The sequence below is a fragment of the Sphaeramia orbicularis genome, chromosome 22 (genome assembly GCF_902148855.1).
Source record: "Sphaeramia orbicularis chromosome 22, fSphaOr1.1, whole genome shotgun sequence".
NCBI classification, from domain to species: domain Eukaryota; kingdom Metazoa; phylum Chordata; class Actinopteri; order Kurtiformes; family Apogonidae; genus Sphaeramia; species Sphaeramia orbicularis.
The window spans coordinates 1,128,468-1,148,818 of record NC_043978.1 but is presented as its reverse complement, the minus strand read 5'-3'; the positions used below and the strand labels follow the sequence as shown (position 1 = coordinate 1,148,818).

General features: G+C 39.5%; 1 protein-coding gene across 1 annotated transcript in view; it reads left to right on the top strand.

The window, feature by feature from the left end:
- LOC115414345 (kelch-like ECH-associated protein 1) overlaps window positions 1–20,351 on the top strand; it is a 51,951-nt gene that overhangs the window by 3,284 nt on the left and 28,316 nt on the right. Inside the window, exons 2-5 of the mRNA XM_030127659.1 lie at window positions 5,556–6,364; window positions 9,996–10,195; window positions 13,219–13,375; window positions 19,138–19,230. Of these exons, the coding sequence (XP_029983519.1) occupies window positions 6,152–6,364; window positions 9,996–10,195; window positions 13,219–13,375; window positions 19,138–19,230 (663 nt within the window). The 5' untranslated portion in view covers window positions 5,556–6,151. The remainder of the gene's footprint in view (window positions 1–5,555; window positions 6,365–9,995; window positions 10,196–13,218; window positions 13,376–19,137; window positions 19,231–20,351) is intronic.

Below are 20,351 nucleotides of genomic sequence, written 5' to 3'. Positions count from 1 at the left end.
AAAAAAACAAAGGCTTTTGGGGGGTTTTAAATACAAACTATGGAAATCACTTCCATTTGAATCAACAGTAATAGTTAGCCAGTGAAATCTATTAGGACTGGTTCAGTTCTACCTATTTGTTAACAGTAACAATAATAATAATAATAATAATAATAATACATTTTATTCATATGCGCCTTTCAGGACACTCAAGGTTGCCGTACAAAGTTGTTAAAAGTAAATGAAATAAATAAAACACAATTAAACAACTGCTACTTAAAATAATATAATAAAATCTACCCCATAATATTGTGACGTGTTGGAGGAGCAGATGGGGGGAATTTCCCAGCATGCATTGGGACAAACTAGTTGGGACAGTTTTTATATGTTTTACAGTATTCTGAGTTGATAGGAAGTATTGTTCTTTTTTTTTTTTTTTAAATATATAGCGCAGTTATGGTGTGTTTGACTGTTTTGATTAGTTTTTTTTTTGTCAAATGAATATTTCTGTTGAGTTGCCGTTTATATTCTTGCACCATGAGCTCAGTTGTTCCTTTGTTTCTTTCTTCTCTGTAATGGTGTCCCATACAGGGGTGGGTTAAAATAAAATACCAGACTGAAGTCCTCATCTGTCATGCTTCACATGCTTCTTAGGGTTAGGGTTGAATAATGAACACCTCCTGTGACTGGCAGCTTTTCAACTAAAACTAACCTTCCCTGAATAAGTAATGGTTAAATACTGATTAGTTGTTAATAATAATTAAATTAAGGGTGGGCGATACTGGGAATTTTGATATCGATCTGATACCAATACACACACACCTTAGTATGGATACTATCAATATTTAGATTGATCCTCCCTGTCCTAAATTAAGTAGATGAACATATTCCTATTAACAAAAGAGAGTTAATATTACTCACTTTTTATGAGTAATTTGTTGTGTAATCTACTGGGATATGAAAGGTGGATTTGACCTCATTTCTTTTAGTGTGTTATAGCTGTTCAATTTAATCACATTTTACTCAAAATATGGAGTAAAACCTACTCAACCAAAATGAGTGCCTCACTTTTACCGAGCAGATTCTAAAGGTTTGTTTTTACAGTGTAGTGGATTCAGACTGGACCGGTTCTGGTCTGTTTGGAGCTGATCCCAGACCACAGGAGCAGCATCAGTGTCTATGAACAGTGTCTGCAGAACTGATCTGCACTAAAGGCCTTTAGAACTGATCTGCACTAGAGGCCTTTAGAACTGATCTGCACTAGAGGCCTTTGGAACTGATCTGCACTAAAGGCCTTTGGAACCGATCTGCACTAGAGGCCTTTGGAACCGATCTGCACTAGAGGCCTTTAGAACTGATCTGCACTAGAGGCCTTTAGAACTGATCTGCACTAAAGGCCTTTAGAACTGTTGAGAACAAGCTGAACTCGTGTTCAAGGCCAAAGTGACTTTTCATATTTTTGTGCATAATGGAGTTTGTCATCGTTGCACAACGTGCCCAGAAGGTTATCTGCCATCCTCCGTCACAGTCTGGAGTTTGGACTTAAGGAGCACATGCACATTTGGCAACATGTTTTTTTTTGTTTGTTTTCAGCCCAGTCAGCTGTTTGTGAGTCAAAAGATAACATGACACTGCAAACAAAATGAGTTCCTGTGGTTACAAAACACTGCAGAAAGCTGGTAGTTTGTGCAGCTCAGGAGTTTTCAACCTCTAGGGTTAAGGCAGACAAATGTAGGCTCAGGTCCAGCGTGATAAAACACAAATCTGCTGTGTCATCTGCCCCTGGAACAGCTGTGGGAGTGGTTAACCCCAACCCTGTGTGATGTTCATCTGAGGGAACTTCTACACCACTGTGGAAATGATCCAAACTGACTGAAAACATACATGTGTCAACATCTCAAAAGGCTCATTAATATATTACATTAGACCAGTGGGTCTCCAACTTTTTACAGCGGAGTACCCCCTGAAATAGATTTTTTTTTTTTTTTTTTTACAGTGGAGTAATCATGAAATAGACTTTTTTTTTTTTACAGTGGAGTACCCCTTGAAATAGACTTTTTTTTGCAGCGGAGTACCCGCTGAAATAGACTTTTTACAGCGGAGTAGCCTTGAAATAGACTTTTTAGTGGAGTATCCCCTGAAATAGACTTTTTACAGCGGAGTGCCCCCTGAAATAGACTTTTTTATCCAAGTACCCCCAGCTCTCACTTCAGCATTTTTGATTGAAGAAAATTAGGCAAAATTAGTTCCTGTGCCAAAGGTGTCTGTTTATATTTACAAACCATAAACAAACCACATATATTTAACCCTCCTCTGTATGTTGGGCTGGATGTGGTCCCTGAACTAAAAGCAGTTTGACACCCCTGTTTTATAAAACTGTGTTGAAATGAATCAACTGCAGTTTTCCGTGGGGCTTGTGCAGTTCTTGGTTTCTATGGTAACCAGCTGAGCTCTGCCCTGTGAACCCTCCTTAAAGCCTGATCCTAAATCTACGCTGGGCTCATATTCTCCAACAGCGCTCCTTTATGGAACCCTTTTCAGGCTTCGCTCTTTCCTCATCTGGTCGTGGGCTTTTGTTTTCTTATGTAATGGACTTGGATTCTCTGGGACGTTGTTTTTCTCTCCATGGTTTACGCCGTTGCCCTCATAATCTGTTTGTGCTGGCGTCACTCTCCCTCCCTTCCTGTCGGCCTCTGTGGGTCATATGATCAGCAGAACAGTTGGACTGACTGTATGTGAGCGCTGAGCCAGCTGCAGGCTGACCACATGTGATTGAGCAACTCCACTCCACTCTACTCCACTGCTGTGTTTGAGTTTGGGTGGAAAAAGACTGGTTTTGTACAAGGGGGTGGTCCAAAAAAGAAAGGTACTATGCATTTTCCATGTTTCAAATGTTAGTGCGTTCTTATTTTTCTTTGTGCAGTTGCAGTTTTAAATAGGTAGTACGTGTCATGTGACTCCGCAGATCTTTATTTCAGTGTAACAGCGAACATAGACGAAGCCTTTTCTGTTTGGTTGTGCTGAGGCCGGAGCAGCGGTCACACTGTGGCATGTGCACGTTTGATGGTTACGAGATATGCAGTTGACCTGGATTCTCTGTGTGCCAAGTTCAAGTCAGACCAAAACAGCTGGAGTTGGATGGAAAGAAAAGGCTTCATGGGATAAATTCAACTGTTTAATATTTGCAGATGACACACCTTTGTTCTGCTCTGGGAGAAACTGAGAAGAACTTCTGCACAGTTCAAATAGAGCTTGGAGTTCTCCAAACCTGGTTTAATATTAATAAGTTACCTCTTAATATAAAGATACGACGGCATGTTAGGGCCACATGAGAAAAAAAAACCGCTTGTCACTACAAGAATAAAGTCGTTATTTAACAAGAATAGAGTTGTTAATGAGAATTAAGTTGTAGTTTTAAAAAAGTCATGATTTAATGAGAATAAAGTTGTTATTTAATGAGAATAAACACATTATTTAACGAGAATAAGGTCATTTAATTAACAAGAATAAAGTTGTTATTTAATGAGAAGAAAGTCATTATATTTCGAGAATAAAGTTAGAATATAATGAGAAGTTGTACCTACTCATGGGCTTGAGAAGGTTTGATGTTTCTGAACAAACTGTGAGGATTCTACTGTGAGTTTCTGAGTCCAACAGAAGGGACAGTTACTGCTTCGCTTGTTGCCTTCGCTGTAAAACTGGAATTTTCAAAATATTACAACTTTAATCTCATAACAGTATGACTTTATTCTCGTTAAATAATTACTTTATTCTCATTAAATAATGAGTTTTTTAAATCTACACTTTATTCTCATTAAATAACGACTTTATCATCGTTAATTAACAACTTTATTCTTGTTAAATAATGACTTTATTCTCGTAGTGACAAGCATATTTATTTTCTTATGTGGCCCTAATACGCCGTCGTATAAAGAAAATTATATTTATGGTATTTGGAAACCAACCTGAAAGTCATATTATGTATATATATATATATATATATATATATATATATATATATATGTGTGTGTGTGTGTGTGTGTGTGTGTGTGTGTGTGTGTGTGTGTGTGTGTGTATAGATAGATAGATAGATCGATAGATAGATAATTATAAGGGTTTGGGGGACCAGATTCCTCTGGGTTGTGATTGAACCTAAACTTAAGTGGAAAAAACCTGTTGAATATGTAAAAGGGCCGATCTGAAAACCAGTGTCCATCCAGTACAAAGACAAAGGTTTATATTGAATTCACTGCTCACTGATACTTCCATATTTAACTGTGTTGAATTATGGGATCTACTTTTAAAACCACAACTGACCAAATTGTTTTACAACAAAAACCAGCATATCATAAATACGTATCATACGTATCATAAATATTATAATAATACTCTGATCAGACTAATCCATTATTTTAAAATTCTCATGTTTTAAAGTTTAGAGACTTCTGTTTGACCCCATGTATTGTGTAGTTTAATGTGTAAAGTAGGTCATTAATAAGCTTTGCTTCTGTCTGAGCCTCTTTCAGTCCAATTGTATTATTTCTCTCTTCTGTTGTTTTGAAATTAACATATGACCCCCCCCCCCCCCCATCACCACCAAAATGTAATCATTTGTTCCTTGTGCCAGTATCAACATTTCCTGAAAATTTCCTGAAAATACTTCCATAACTTTGAGTGATCATGCTAACAGACAGACAGACAAACCCAGATGAAAACTTCACCTCCTTGGGCAGAAGTAATAAACGAAGTATAAACAGCCGAGCAGTTGAGCTTTACAATAAATAACATATTTGCTGATCATTTATAGAATCATGTGTGAAGGGTTTAGTGCAGGGACGTCAAACATGTGGCCCGTGGTCCAAAACCAGTCCACCAAAGGGTCCAGACTGGACCGTAGTAAGAATCTGGAAACTGAACATATTAACAATCAAGGGTGTCGAACTAATTTAGTTCAGGTTCCACATACAGACAATAATATTACATTATAGCAATAAATAATGACGCCAGGTTTTTTCTCTGTTTGTGCAAAAAAAATAACATTAAATTCTGAAAATATTTACATTAATAATGTGTCGTTTAACAATTAAATGTGAAAAATCTGAACAAATATGAACAACCTGAAATATCATAACATACATACATACTGTGAAAGAAATCAAACAATGGACTGAAACATGTAAACCAGGGTTTTTAATTATCGCATTTCTGAAGTACAGGGAAATGAGTCGCATCTGATTATAGCAATTATCAGATTAGTCCCAGATGTCGTATTTTTATGGTCATGTGATCGGGTCTGGGTAAACCCTCATTTCTATTTGACTAAATCTGTTTCGAAGTCACAGAGGGAACACTACATGTTGACTGTCTTCACTTTTTCAGATGCGAGGAAGTGAAACTTCAGAATCTGACACCGACACACACACACAGCCGTTCACACACCACATACACACAAGAACAAAAACAGTTTCCCTGGGGAGTTGGACTTCATTAGTGTTCATTAAGGCCTGTGTTTGTTGCGTTTCCATTTGACACACATTTTAGATTCTTACATTTCCTTTTCCTTTTTTCTTTTACAGGATACACGTTCCAGCAGTTTGGATCTGAGCCGGATCCCTCTGACTGTGCACTTCCACTTCCTCTTCTCTTGTGAAAGGCTAAAGTGCAGAGGATGCACTAAAACATCAGGATGGACTCCTCCTCAGATGTGCTCTGACTTGTTCTGTGGAAACGCTCTGCTCCTTGGACGGCTGCTGTCAGTCATGCTGCAGACTGGATCTGCAGATGAGGGCGTTTGTTGCGGTTCACCATCGGTCTGCTCCTTTGTTTTCCGGTCCTATTTTCGCAGTGACACATATAATCCAAACCTGTTTGATGCAGGAACTGTCTTATTTTATGGATCGCCTGCTCCGCCTTCTGCCTGTGGCCTGGACCATAAATGGATCGTACATTTTTCACATTCCTAATCTACACTTTTTAAACAGATTTTTGGATTTTTGTTAAGACTGAGAAAACATGGAGAAGCTGAGGACATGCACTCCTGAGCCTTCAATTAAGTTTAGACTAAAGACGTGTATTCCTCTGTGGGATAAGAGCTCCACGCTTTGAACTGCCCCAGACGTTTAAAACCAAGCAGGTACTGAACCCAAAGGAAATCCTCTTCCTTTATCCTAGGATGCATTGCCCTTTGCGAAAGAGACGTCCGACCCGTGATTCGGACTTTTCGGCCATCGCCGTCCCCTCCATGCGTGGGTCTGGGTATCTGGACTACGTAGTGGAGAGCCATGCCTCCAGATCCCTGAAGGTCATGGATGAGTTCAGGCGGGAGGAGAAGCTGTGTGACCTGGTGCTTCATGTCACATACCAGGAAAGGACCGAGGACTTCAAGGTCAGACGCTGTTTGTTATCTGGGGGGTGGGGTTTGTTTCACACGTTCATTAAAACCGACTCATAAAGTCCCAAACTGCAGTGGATTCTAACAACATAAGTACCTTTACTAAGTACAAATTTAAGGTACCTGATAGGGATGTAAACAATTAATCAATTATCAATTAATGGTCAATAAGAATTTGCTCGATTAATTTTTTTTTTTTTTCTTTTTTAAACTTGTCTTGTCCATCATCCTAACAGCAGAATGGTAGTCTGACTCCTTTTGGCGCTGAACACATTTGCTTTGCCAAAGGAAACTTCATAAAGTATACGGAGCTCCACTTGATATTCTACTGTCTGTATTATGAGTTTTGTTGAACCACATTTCAGACCTGACATGGTGGGAGGGGGGGGCAGAAGAAGGTGGCGAAGACCCGCACAAGAAAGTATCAACAATACAAACAGTAACAATCATGGTGATAATTATAATGGAAACAATAACTACAACCAGAACTGAGTAAACTGGGCAGAAGAGAGAGAGAAAAAAACAAAACAAACAAACAAAACTACAATAAAATAAAATACATAAGCCCTATTAAATGATGAATATACACTGTAAATAAAAAAAAAAAAAAAAAAAAATTATATATATATATATATATATATATATATATATATATATATATATGTATAACAGTATTATTCTGGCAGCAGGGGTGCCAAAAAAATACTGTTAAATAATGGAAAATAATCAGCCCATAAAAATACAGTAATTTTCCATCACTAAAATACAGTTTTTTGCCTTAACTTTACATGAGATGTTGCATATTTTTTTGACTTTTTAATGTTTAATAAAGAATATTTGCATGTATTAAAACAATCAAATTACCTATAAATATATATATAAATAATTTTCAGTGAGACTCAGTTGTCCAATCCACTGATAAAAACTGTATTTGGACAGTTTATCAGTGCTTATACATGTTATACATTCACAAAAAAAAAAGTCAGAAATGCCCATTTTTTTTTATTTTGTTGAATTTCTCTGCAGAGTTTCTTTCGTTCTACTCCATAAATGTCATTGCATGTACTGTATCCAAAGGTTCCATGTGTTACCACAAAAATACCAATTTTAAATTTTCAAGTTGCTTATAATTCAGATATTTGAGTGAAACTTTGATGACCTTTGGATCCATTTTGTTTGATGCATACGACGGTAAGGAGTCGTCCACGTGTTACTATGGCAACCTGTCCACATCTGACCATATTCACACGTCAATAAAACAGAGACTTTTCAATATTTTACCCCAAAATTTATTTTCAGTGTAGCTGAACATAATATCTAATAGGACTGTGTATCGGCAAGAATCTGGTGATACGATACAAATCACAATACTAGGATCACGATATATCACAATACTGTTAAAAAGGCAATTTTTTTGTTTCTTTTTTTAAATGATTATTTCCTTGAAGAATTGAATTACACCAGAAATCTGCACAAATACTAAACACATTTTTATTTGATCCCAACAGAATCTAATGTTCTATCACAAAATGTTCCTATGTTCAAACTAAAATTCTGTTTTCCAGACATTCCAGTTTCAGATCCTGTTCAGATGTTCACGTTCTATTAGTTCAGAACTAACATCAGAACAGGATTTTAGTTCAATCCCAACAAAGGAACGAACATTATTTAATAAAAGAGTGTTAAAGAATAATGAATAAAATATAAATAAAAAAAACCCATAAATGAACCTCCACAGTATCTGCTTTTGAATAAATACCTAAAAATATCTATACAGTACTTTTTTAATATCGATACAGTATTGTGAAATGAAATATCGCAATATATTGCAGAATCAATATTTTCTTACACCCCTAATATCTAAAAGGTTTCATATGAATTTCTGTCGAAAACTGCATGTTTTGAATGTTTGTGTGAAGCTTAAAAAATGGATGTCTGTTTCACAGCCCCGTGTTATCGAGCAGTAATTTCACATTTTTCACCTAAAAATTTGATCTCCTCATGTTAAAGTGCTTCTAAATACCCACTGAAATATGTCTAATACATGTATATAAGTTACTCTGATTACATGACAGAGACTGTTGAACACCAAATGTGTCCACATGTTACTGCTGGATCAGATCCAACTTTGTCCGATTTGCACCAGATTCAGAGCAGAGATGAACTCTGCAGTCATCACCAGTGAGCTGAGGTTCACAAGTACTAAACCTGTTCTGTCACCATAGACGATACCTATTTACTGCTTTAACCAGGGGTCGAACTCATTTAGTTCAGGTTCCACATTCAGTCCAGTCTTATCTCCAGTACAATAATAACACAATAAACTAGAAATAATGACATTTTTTCTTTTTGTTTTAGGTCAATAAAAAACATTACATTCTGAAAACTTTTCCATTTACAAACTTTCCCCAAAAAATGTGAATAACCTGAAAAAATGGAACTTTTGTAAGAAAAATAAATGCAATTTGAACAATATTCTGCCTCAACTTATCATTTATGTATGTGCAATACAAGGGTCTTATAGTTTTGGATTTTTCATTATAGTTTTGTTTCATCTAGTTTTGATGTTTTTTCTCTAATTCAGTTAGTTTTTATTAGTTTTCATTTTTTTCTAAATGCTTAGTTTTAGTTTCTATATTTAGTTTTGTTTTTTTGTTATTTTATATATATATATCTTTTCTCTTCCTCTCCATCGTATTCAAATCAATCCCAGACAGGACTCTGCTGCTTTAGTCTCCATGTTTCCAGGTAGAGTGGGGACCAGAAGACGACTGGAAACCACGAGTGACGGACCCTTAAATATCAGATGGTGCCAGCAGAGAAAATTACTACAGCAAAATACATTGATTTCGTATCAATCACAAAGATGAAAATGAAGGGAATTTTATCCATAATTTTAATACGTTTTAGTTAGTTTTATATGCACACAATACAGTTTCAGTTAGTTATCATTTTTTCTATTAATTATAGTTTTTATTTATTTCAGTTAACGAAAATGTTTTTACAGTTCTAGTTTTCGTCATTTCTTTAGTTTTTGTTAACGATAATAACCTTGGTGCAGTAGACACAATGTTACACAAAGGTGTGGAAACAGGCAGAATATTGTTAGAATTAAACTAAGATAACTAAAATAAGAACAGTTTCTCCAATATTCCATCAGAGCTCATTTTGAACCCAGCGTACAGATGACAGTGGATCTGCAAATGCACCAAACATGTAAGAACAGACTGAATATTGGAACAGTTCCACAGAACTGTCTCCAGACAGTTCAGGTTATTCACATTTTATTGTTATAGGATAGTTTGTAAATGTAAATATTTTCATAGTATTGTGTTATTTTTTTCACATTAAATCAGAAAGAAAATTTGTAGTTGTTATTATTTGTAGATGATGTCATTATTTTATTGGTTCCCATTGGTCTGAATGTGGAACCAGAACTAAAACCAGTTGGACACCCTTGATGGTTTATACCTTCAGTGGAATGTTTGCACTTTTCAAATCCCTTCCGGGGGCTGGAGTGGACCCTTTGGTGGGTGGGTTTTGGCCCATGGTCCGCATGTTTGACACCGGTGCCCTCAGAGCTCTGCTGACTCAGATGTTTTCCTCTGGTCCCCCTCCCTCTCAGGTCCATAAAGTGGTCCTGGCCTCCTGCAGTCCCTACTTCAGGGCCATGTTCACCAGCAGCTTCAAAGAGTGCAGTGCCTCGGAGGTCACCCTGTGTGACGTCAGCCCTCAGGTGGTGGGACGACTGATCGACTTCGCATACACCTCCCACATCACCGTAGGAGAGAAGTGTGTTCTGCACGTCCTGTTGGCTGCCATGAGGTATGGACTTCTGTCATATTAGGTCATCATGACCAGCGTAAATATACACTCCACTTTTAATTAACGTCTTATCTGTACGCATTATAACCTTTCCGCATGTCTGTTCACACTGTTATTATCCCCCTGGCCAACCTGAAGACGTGTCAAATACCACACACTGAGGGTTAGGGGTTAGGGTTAGAGTGGGTTAGGGTTAGAGTTATGTGAACCTGAGGTCTTGGTGTAAATTCATATGTGATCAAATGGTGTTGAATAACAGGCGAAAGGTCCAAAATGCAGGTACAGGTCGGTATAGGTCTGTGTAGGCCAGTATCAGTCGGTACAGGTTGGAACAGGTCTGTATAGGCCGGTATCGGTCGGTATCGGTTGGTATAGTTCGTATCAGTCAGTATAGATCGGTACAGGTCGGTATAGGTCGGTATCGGTCAGTATAGGTCGGTATCAGTCGACATCGGTCGGTATCGGTCGGTACAGGTCTGTACAGGTCGGTACAGGTCGGTATCGGTCGGTATAGGTCGATATCGGTCGGTGAAGGTCTGTACAGATCGGTACAGGTCGGTATCGGTTGGTATAGGCCGGTACAGGTCGGTTTAGGTCGGTATAGGTCAGTACAGGTCGGTATAGGTCGGTATAGTTCGTATCAGTCAGTATAGATCGGTACAGGTCGGTATAGGTCGGTATAGTTCGTATCAGTCAGTATAGATCGGTACAGGTCGGTATAGGCCGGTATCAGTCAGTATCGGTCGGTATAGGTTGTATCGGTCGGTATCGGTTGGTATAGTTCGTATCAGTCAGTATAGATCGGTACAGGTCGGTATAGGTCGGTATCGGTCAGTATAGGTCGGTATCAGTCGACATCGGTCGGTATAGGTCGGTATCGGTCGGTACAGGTCTGTACAGGTCGGTACAGGTCGGTATCGGTCGGTATAGGTCGATATCGGTCGGTGAAGGTCTGTACAGATCGGTACAGGTCGGTATCGGTTGGTATAGGCCGGTACAGGTCGGTTTAGGTCGGTATAGGTCAGTACAGGTCGGTACAGGTCGGTATAGGTCGGTATAGTTCGTATCAGTCAGTATAGATCGGTACAGGTCGGTATAGGTCGGTATAGTTTGTATCAGTCAGTATAGATCGGTACAGGTCGGTATAGGCCGGTATCAGTCAGTATCGGTCGGTATAGGTTGTATCGGTCGGTATCGGTTGGTATAGTTCGTATCAGTCGGTATAGATTGATACAGGTCGGTATAGGTCGGTATCAGTCGACATCGGTCGGTATCGGTCGGTACAGGTCTGTACAGGTCGGTACAAGTCGGTATCGGTCGGTATAGGTCGATATCGGTCGGTGAAGGTCTGTACAGGTCGGTATCGGTTGGTATAGGCCGGTACAGGTCGGTTTAGGTCGGTATAGGTCAGTACAGGTCGGTACAGGTTGGTATAGGTCGGTATCGGTCGGTACAGGTCGGTATAGGTCAGTACAGGTCGGTTTAGGTTGGTACAGTTCAGTATAGGTCTGTACCGTTTGGTATAGGTCGGTACAGGTCGGTATCGGTCAGTATAGGCCGGTGCAGGTCAGTACAGGTCGGTATTGGTCAGTATAGTTCGGTATAGGTCTGTACAGTTTGGTATAGGTCGGTACAGGTTGGTATAGGTCGGTATAGGTCAGTACAGGTCAGTACAGGTTGGTATTGGTCGGTATCGGTCGGTACAGGTCGGTATAGGTCAGTATAGGTCAGTACAGGTCGGTATAGGTCAGTACAGGTCGGTTTAGGTTGGTACAGTTCAGTATAGGTCTGTACCGTTTGGTATAGGTCGGTACAGGTCGGTATCGGTCAGTATAGGCCGGTGCAGGTCAGTACAGGTCGGTATTGGTCAGTATAGTTCGGTATAGGTCTGTACAGTTTGGTATAGGTCGGTACAGGTTGGTATAGGTCGGTATAGGTCAGTACAGGTCAGTACAGGTTGGTATTGGTCGGTACAGTTCGGTATAGGTCGGTACAGGTCTGTATCAGTTGGTATCGGTCGCTATAGGCCAGTACAGGTTGGTACAGGTCGGTATAGGTCGGTACAGGTCGGTATAGGTCGGCATCAGTCGGTATAGGCCGGTACAGGTCGGTATAGGTCGATACAGGTCGGTACAGGTCGGTATCGGTCAGTATAGGACGGTATAGGTTGGTACAAGTCGGTAAAGGTCAGTATCAGTCGGTATAGGTTGTATCGGTTGGTATAGGTCAGTATTGGTCAGTTTAGGTCTGTACAGGTCGGTATCGGTCGGTATAGGTCGGTACAAGTTGGTAAAGGTCGGTATCAGTCAGTATCAGTCGGTATAGGTCGGTATAGGTCGGTATCAGTCAGTATCAGTTGGTATTGGTCCGTATCGGTCGGTATAGGTTGGTATCGGTCGGTATCAGTCAGTATAGGTCGGTATCAGTCGGTATAGGTCAGTATCGGTCGGTATAGGTCAGTATCGGTCGGTATAGGTCGGTATAGGTCGGTATCAGTCAGTATAGGTCGGTATCAGTCGGTATAGGTCGTATCGGTTGGTATAGGTCAGTATCGGTCAGTATAGGTCAGTTTAGGTCTGTACAGGTTTGTATCGGTCGGTATAGGTCGGTACAAGTTGGTAAGGTCGGTATCAGTCAGTATCAGTCGGTATAGGTCGGTATCAGTCGGTACCAGTCGGTATCGGTCGGTATAGGTCGGTATCAGTCGGTACCAGTCGGTATCGGTCGGTATAGGTCGGTATCGGTCGGTATAGGTCGGTATCAGTCGGTATAGGTCGGTATCAGTCGGTACCAGTCGGTATCGGTCGGTATAGGTTGGTATCGGTCGGTATAGGTCGGTATCAATCGGTATAGGTCAGTATCGGTCGGTATTGGTCGGTATAGGTCGGTATCAATCGGTATCGGTCAGTATCGGTCGGTATAGACCACCAAATACCATAATAACTGGTGTGACACACGACTCAGATCAGTCTGAGACATGAGTGTCCGCTGGAGTCCGAGTTTTTCCCACACTTTTTCCACAGGTTTCAGATGGAGGACGTGGCCAAAGCATGCTGTGACTTCCTCATCAAACACCTGGAGCCGTCCAATGTCATCGGCATCGCTCGTTTCGCAGAGGAGATCGGCTGCACCGATCTGCACCAGAAGAGCCGAGAGTACATTAACACACACTTCAGTGAGGTGGGCTCCTGCTTTTACCGACACCGATCATGTGGGTTATCTGCTTACAGACGCCTGGCAGTGAGTGGGATTTATTATGTGGGAAGTGAACCTTAGAACAGGGCTGTCCCACTCATTTTGGTTCAGGGGCCATATTTAGCCCACTTTGATCTGAAGTGGGCCAGACCAGTAAAATAATGACTTAATAACCTATAACTAATAACAAATCCAAGTTTTTCATTTTGTTTAAGTTAAAAAAATATTTACATTTTACAACAAAGATGTGAATAACCTCAAAAAACAGAAATTTCATTTGAAAAATTAGTGCAATTTTAACAATATTATGTCTGGACTTATTATTTATACATGTGCATTTACACAGTGTTCCATAAACATTTGGTAACAGGCAGAATATTGTTCAAATTTTGGAGTTTGGAACTAAAATTTGAACAATTTCTACAATATTCCATCTGTTATTATGAACATAACTGCAGATCACAGTGGATCCATAAATGCACCAAATATTTAGGAACAGACAGAATATTGTTCAAATTGGACATTTCAGGTTGTTCATCTTTGTTTTAATTTATGTATTTATTTGCATTTTATTGTGAAAGGGTAGTTTTGTAAATGTAAATATTTTCACAGTGTAATGTTATTTTTTTCACTTAAAATTTTTCCACATAATTTTTCACAAAGAAAATTAGGGACCGAGCCGAAAGGCAAGGCCCTCTCACACAGTGAGAGGGCCTTGCCTGCAAGCAAGGCCCTATTGTATTTCGTTCGTTTTTATATTATTATACCGTCACGACTTTCAACTGGATTTTGACCCCTTAAACATACCCAAAAACTCACCAAACTTTGCACACATGTCAGGCCTGGCAAAAAATTTGATAAAATGTAAAAATTGACCCCATAGGTGCTCTCTAGCGGCACCTATGTGAAAAAAAACATTAACGGCCCTAGTGGCCAGTAGGAATGTCGGACAGACATGAAACCAATGCCAAAATGTTTGTTGGATGAAGCACTACAAATGACACACTGATGCCCCTAACCTAACTCCAACAGGAAGTTCGCAATATGCCTTTCAAAATAAAATTTTTAAAACTAACTCCGATGACACCGTTTATCGTATTGACTTCTAAATAGCACCAAAAGACAGAGTGAACCCTCCTCAAAAAAGTGATCTTGTACTTTTTCCAAAACTGTCTTACTTTTTTTTTTAGAAGCCCGCAAAGTTGCGATGTTTGGAACTCATTTTTCACTTTGGAGTTTTTCCCCACATGTGACATATCTACATGTTCAGGGGACTCAGCACAACACTCACATGCAAAAAATTTTGAGATAGGATGTACGGTTATTGATTTATAGCAATTTGTTTCTTTTCATACTTTTTCCACTTTAGACTGCCATTTGACCCCCTTAACATGCTCCAAAACTCACCAAATTTGCCATGTATGTCATGGCTGGTGAACACTTTGATTCAATATCAAAATTAACCCCTTGGGGGCCAAAGTGGACTCTGTAGCGCCACCTATGTACTAAAAAACACACAAAATCTGCCCTAGCGGCCAGTAGGAATGTCACAGAAACATGAAACAAATGCCAAAATGTTGGTCTGATTGAGCCGACAAATCATACACTGACACTCATGAGCTAACTCCAACAGGAAGTTGGCAATCTGCCTTTGAAAGTTACTCTACGTTTCTGCAATTACTGCTTATTCATTTCAGGCTTTTGATAAAAAGTTATACCTCATTAAATTCCCACAAGTCTGCAGAATCCAAAAGTGAAAGAATTTTTCAGATGTGACCTACGGGTACGGAATAATCGCGATTTTTTGAAGACTATGTTTAGTTTCAGTTTTCACAATGACAAAATACCTATATAATGCTTACCAGTGCATGCATGTGTGTGTCTGATAGTAGACCAGTGGTTAAAGTGTTGGTCTGTTGTGCAGGAGGCATGAGTTCAAAACCCAGGCAGGGCACTGATGTTTTTTTTTTTTTTTTTTTTTTATTCCCCACCTCTCACATTTAAAAACAGGTTTTGCTGCATTATACTGTGGATAGTGGACATTTTGCACACATTACAAAGTACACGGAGTACATTTTTTCAAAATAAAACTCCTATTAAAAATAATACATAATGTCTATTACATAACTTCTTTTCATTTTTATGACCAAATGCTCGACTGTTTGTACAATGTTTCTTCATTCAAAGTACTCTTTCTCACAGACACACATGCTCACACAATAGGGTTTTTCCAAAATAAAAGCCTTAAATGTGATAAATCATCACTTTTATGCTCAATTATTCATACAATTTCAATTCATTTTTCAAACTGATTCTTTCTCTCACATACAAAACAAATGCACATACACACAGTAGGGTTTCCAAAATAAAAGTCTCATTTAAAGGTGATGGTGGTTTCAGCAGAGGGTCGCTGGTGTTCTGTACAGATGTAAGGAGGACAGACACTAAAGGGTGGGAACTGGTATGGGGACGGAGAGGTGTGAGTGGAGCTGAGGTGTCGACGGTCACGGGGGGGTGGATCGTGGGGGAGGCAGAACGCCCGGTGTGAGGTCCCGCCCAATGCTGCTTGCAGCTTTAATTTGTAGTTGTTATTTATGGGTTATTGTAATCCTTCATTAGCTAACATCAAAAGTAAAAGTCTTATTACACGTCTAAGTACTTCCTTTTCATCAATACTACAAAGTTATAGATCCACCCAAATCAATAAGTTTATGAAACTCTGGAATACTTACATTTCTTTGAGGTATTAAATGTAGAAAACATCAAGGAAATGTGAATTATGACTCTGTTCTTCCTTTGTTTTAAAGAAAACTAAAAACTTGGAGTGGTTCTTGAGGTGCCAGTGTCTGTGTGCAGGCTGCTCACACCATGTGACCACAGCCTGGCGTTCACCCTAATGTTTCCGATTAGAAACATGGACTTCTGCCTGAAAACTGCAATCACAACATAGCAACAGATAAGGAACTAATAAAGACTGCCCCTGTTTAGCAGCCAAAGGGCAAAAAGGAATCAGAAAACTGAACTGCGTGTAAACATTGATTCAAATCTGGGCTTTGTTTAGACCGATCAAAAACATGAGGTGATCCCACAGCTGGACCAGGTCCACGTAGGCTCTGGATGCTGCACTCTTAATACACAGAATTTACTCGGAATCTGGAGGTAGGCCTATATTCTATCCCAAATTACTCAAGTATAAAAAAAAGAAAAGTTCTCCAATTGTTTTATATGTTTGTAGTTGACACATAAGGCTACATTTTTCATAATGGCGTCAAAGAGGTCAAATGTGTCGCACAGTGTCAATTTCAAGGTCAAAATATACAGTTGCAGAAAAATTCTTAGACCACCCCTTGTTTTCTTCAATTTCTTGTTCATTTTAATGCCTGGTCCAACTAAAGGTACAATTGTTTGGACAAATATAATGATAACAAAAATAGCTCATAAGAGTTTAATTTCAGAGCGAATATCTGACCATTTAACATGTTTTCTTGATAATAAAATTGCAGAAATTACAGACTGGAACTACATCCACAAATGGATGTCCATCAGTCCTGCTCTCATCTACAGTCTGTCTGTCCATGGAGTGGATTTGTCCTTCACTGTGGTTTTCCCCGAGGTTTCTCTTTTCCCACTGGGTTTTGGAGTTTTTTGCTGAGAAGGAGGGTGTAAGAGTAGGGGATGCCCAGGACATTAATCCATGTCCTTCATCTACTGTTTATTTGACTGTTGTTTGTTTTCATGTCCAACTAATTCTGTTAAGACCTGTGAGGCGACACTGTTGTGATATAGGGCTGTACAAATAAAATTGAACTGATTTGAATAATAACCAAAATCACTTCAGTTCTTCCATCAATATCTCTGGCATTGTACTGACAAAAACAGTGCTTTTATTCATTCCATGTTTTCTTTTCTGTCTGTTTTAGTCACATGATACACACAGGAGTTAGGACTGGATTGCATAACCATTGTTTTTGATGACTTTTGATGGTCTAATAATTTTTTCCACGACTGTAAATCAAAAGGTCATCCAACTCAAAAGTACCCAAATGTACAAAAGAATGCTAGATTTAGATTCCTTATGGTCTCCCCTTTACAGAAATACCTTGCTTTTTAAAATCAGACCAGTGGTTCCTGAGTTACAACAATTTAAAATTTGGCGGCCATGCCTTTTTCATGAAAAAGTGAAAAAATGAAATTGTGATATCTCCAAAACCACTGGTCCAACAGTTAAAATTTGAAATTTTGGTTTTTCTGGTTATGAATTACCCATATACCAAATTTCATCAAAATTGGAGGAGGTGGGGTTGAACTCAGTGGGTGAGCTGTGATGGACTGACCCTGAATATACTTGGATCCAGCACTCTGTGAGGAACCGGCTTCTTAGGCAGTGACCTTCTGTGGCTTACCCCCCCTGTGGAGGGTGTCAGGAGCTGGGTTTCCATTACCATGTAAGAAAATATCAGTTCTGCAATATATTGCGATATTTCATTTCACAATACTGTATCGATATTAAAAAGTACTGTATTGATATTTTTAGGTATTTATTCAAATGCAGATATTGTGGAGGTTCATTTTTGTTTTTTGTTTTTTTCTTATATTTTATTTATTCTTATTGATCACTCTTTTATTAAATAATGTTAGCTCCTTTGTTGGGATTGCACAAAAATAATGTTCTGATGTTAGTTGTGAACTAATAGAATCTGAACATTTGAACAGGATCTGAAACTGTAACGTCTGTAAAACAGAATTTCAGTTTGAACACAGGAACATTTTGTGATATAACATTAGATCCTGTTCTGATCAAATAAAAATGTGTTTAGTATTTGTGCAGATTTTGGGTGTAATTCAGTTCTTCAAGGAAAAAATCATTAAAAAAAAAGAAACAAACAAAAAATTCCCTTTTAACAGTATCATGATATATTGTATCATGATCTTAGTATCGTTATTTGTACCATATCACCAGATTCTTGCCAATACACAGCCCAAATTGTGAATTTCCATTTTGTGCATTTGTGGGGGTGATGGACACCCCGCTGTAGACTGTGTTGTGGACATCTGTCAGGTCAGCAGTGGCCTACTGACCCAGACTGACAGACCACGGACAGGCTCAGGAAGCCTTTGCAGGTGTTTTCAGTTCATTAGCTGAATAGAATGTGTCACCAGGACTCTCCAATATTGAACTTTTCCCACAATATTCACATTTTCTGAGACACTGAATTTTGGGTTTTCATTCTCTATAAGCCAAAATCATCAAAATTTCAAGAAATAAAGGCTTGAAATATTTCACTGTGTGTAATGAGTCTCTATAATGTATGGGTTTCACTTTCTGAAATGAGTGACCAAAAATATTGAACTTTTTCATGATATTCTAATTTTGTGAGATGTTGTAGATCTGACTGAAAAAAAGAGTCACACACCTGTATATGAACCCAAAAGAGTATCTTATTCACCATTCGATTGGCAACAGTTAACAGGTTTTGTTTCCTGTCTCAGATCAGCATTCTTTACATTCTTTTCAACCAAATTATGTTGGTATTGGAATCTTCCATTTCGAGATTAAGGCGGGGCGAGAAGGAAAAATCAACCAATCACTGCACTTGACTTGTAGTAAGAGGAACTTGTGTGCTCAGCAGCGCCCTCTGCCATGAGGCAGGGGTACTGGCTGTACTGGGCGTGGTCTCCCTGTGGGCGTGGTCTCCCTGTGGGCGTGGTCTGACACCAGCATGTGCGTTTGTGCTTTTGTGTCGTAGGTGACCAAAGTGGACGAGTTCTTCAGCCTGTCCCACTGTCAGCTGTTAGAGCTCATCAGCCAGGACAGCCTCAAGGTTCTGTGTGAGACCGAGGTGGGTTCTGTTCAGCCGGACCCCTTTACATCCACTCTGGACCCCTTTACATCCACTCTGGACCCCTTTACATCCACTCTGGACCCCTTTACATCCACACCGGACCCCTTTACATCCACTCTGGACCCCTTTACATCCACACCGGACCCCTTTACATCCACTCTGGACCCCTTTACATCCACTCTGGACCCCTTTACATCCACACCGGACCCCTTTACATCCACACCGGACCCCTTTACATCCACTCTGGACCCCTTTACATCCACACCGGACCCCTTTACATCCACACCGGACCCCTTTACATCCACACCGGACCCCTTTACATCCACACCGGACCCCTTTACATCCACTCTGGACCCCTTTACATCCACACCGGACCCCTTTACATCCACACCACAACTCCTGTCATATATATGACCCCATGTGTGCAGTTATCAGATTATTATTGATCATGTAAACTGGATAATCTGATCGTCTTTATCCAATTACAGCAGTAATCTGATTATAATAAATCAGATTAACACCTAGATTTCTCTCTAGTACTCTGATGTCTTCACACATGTAAACAGGTTCATCTGATTTATTTAGTTTTTTTACATCTGCACATGTGTAAAAAAAAAAAAAAAATCTATATAAACAGAAGTTTACAGCGACACTGTGAGTCTGAGGAAAAAGGTGAACAATGAAATGAAATGAAGGATAGCAGCAACATGTGACCTATTCTGTCATCTTATTAGCTCCTCCCACATTAGGACAGCTAATGCTGACACCGTAGGGGTTGCCATGGTAACAAGACAAGACCGGCTGTTTAGAAAATGACAGGAAGTGTACGTCTGACGTCATTACGTACGTACTCTGAAAGAAATCACATAATGGACTGAAACATGTAAACCAGGGTTTTTAATTATCGCATTTATGAAGCGACTGGAAACGAGTCACATCTGATTATGTCAAGTATCAGATTAGTCCCAGTTATCGTATTTTTATGGTCATGTAAAGGAGCCATTGTCAAACAAAAACCTGTTTTATAACTGTATGCTTGGCTTGACCTGAACCACAGACGTCAAACATGCGGCCCGTGGGCCCAAACCGGCCTATCACAGGGTCCAATCCGGCCCAGG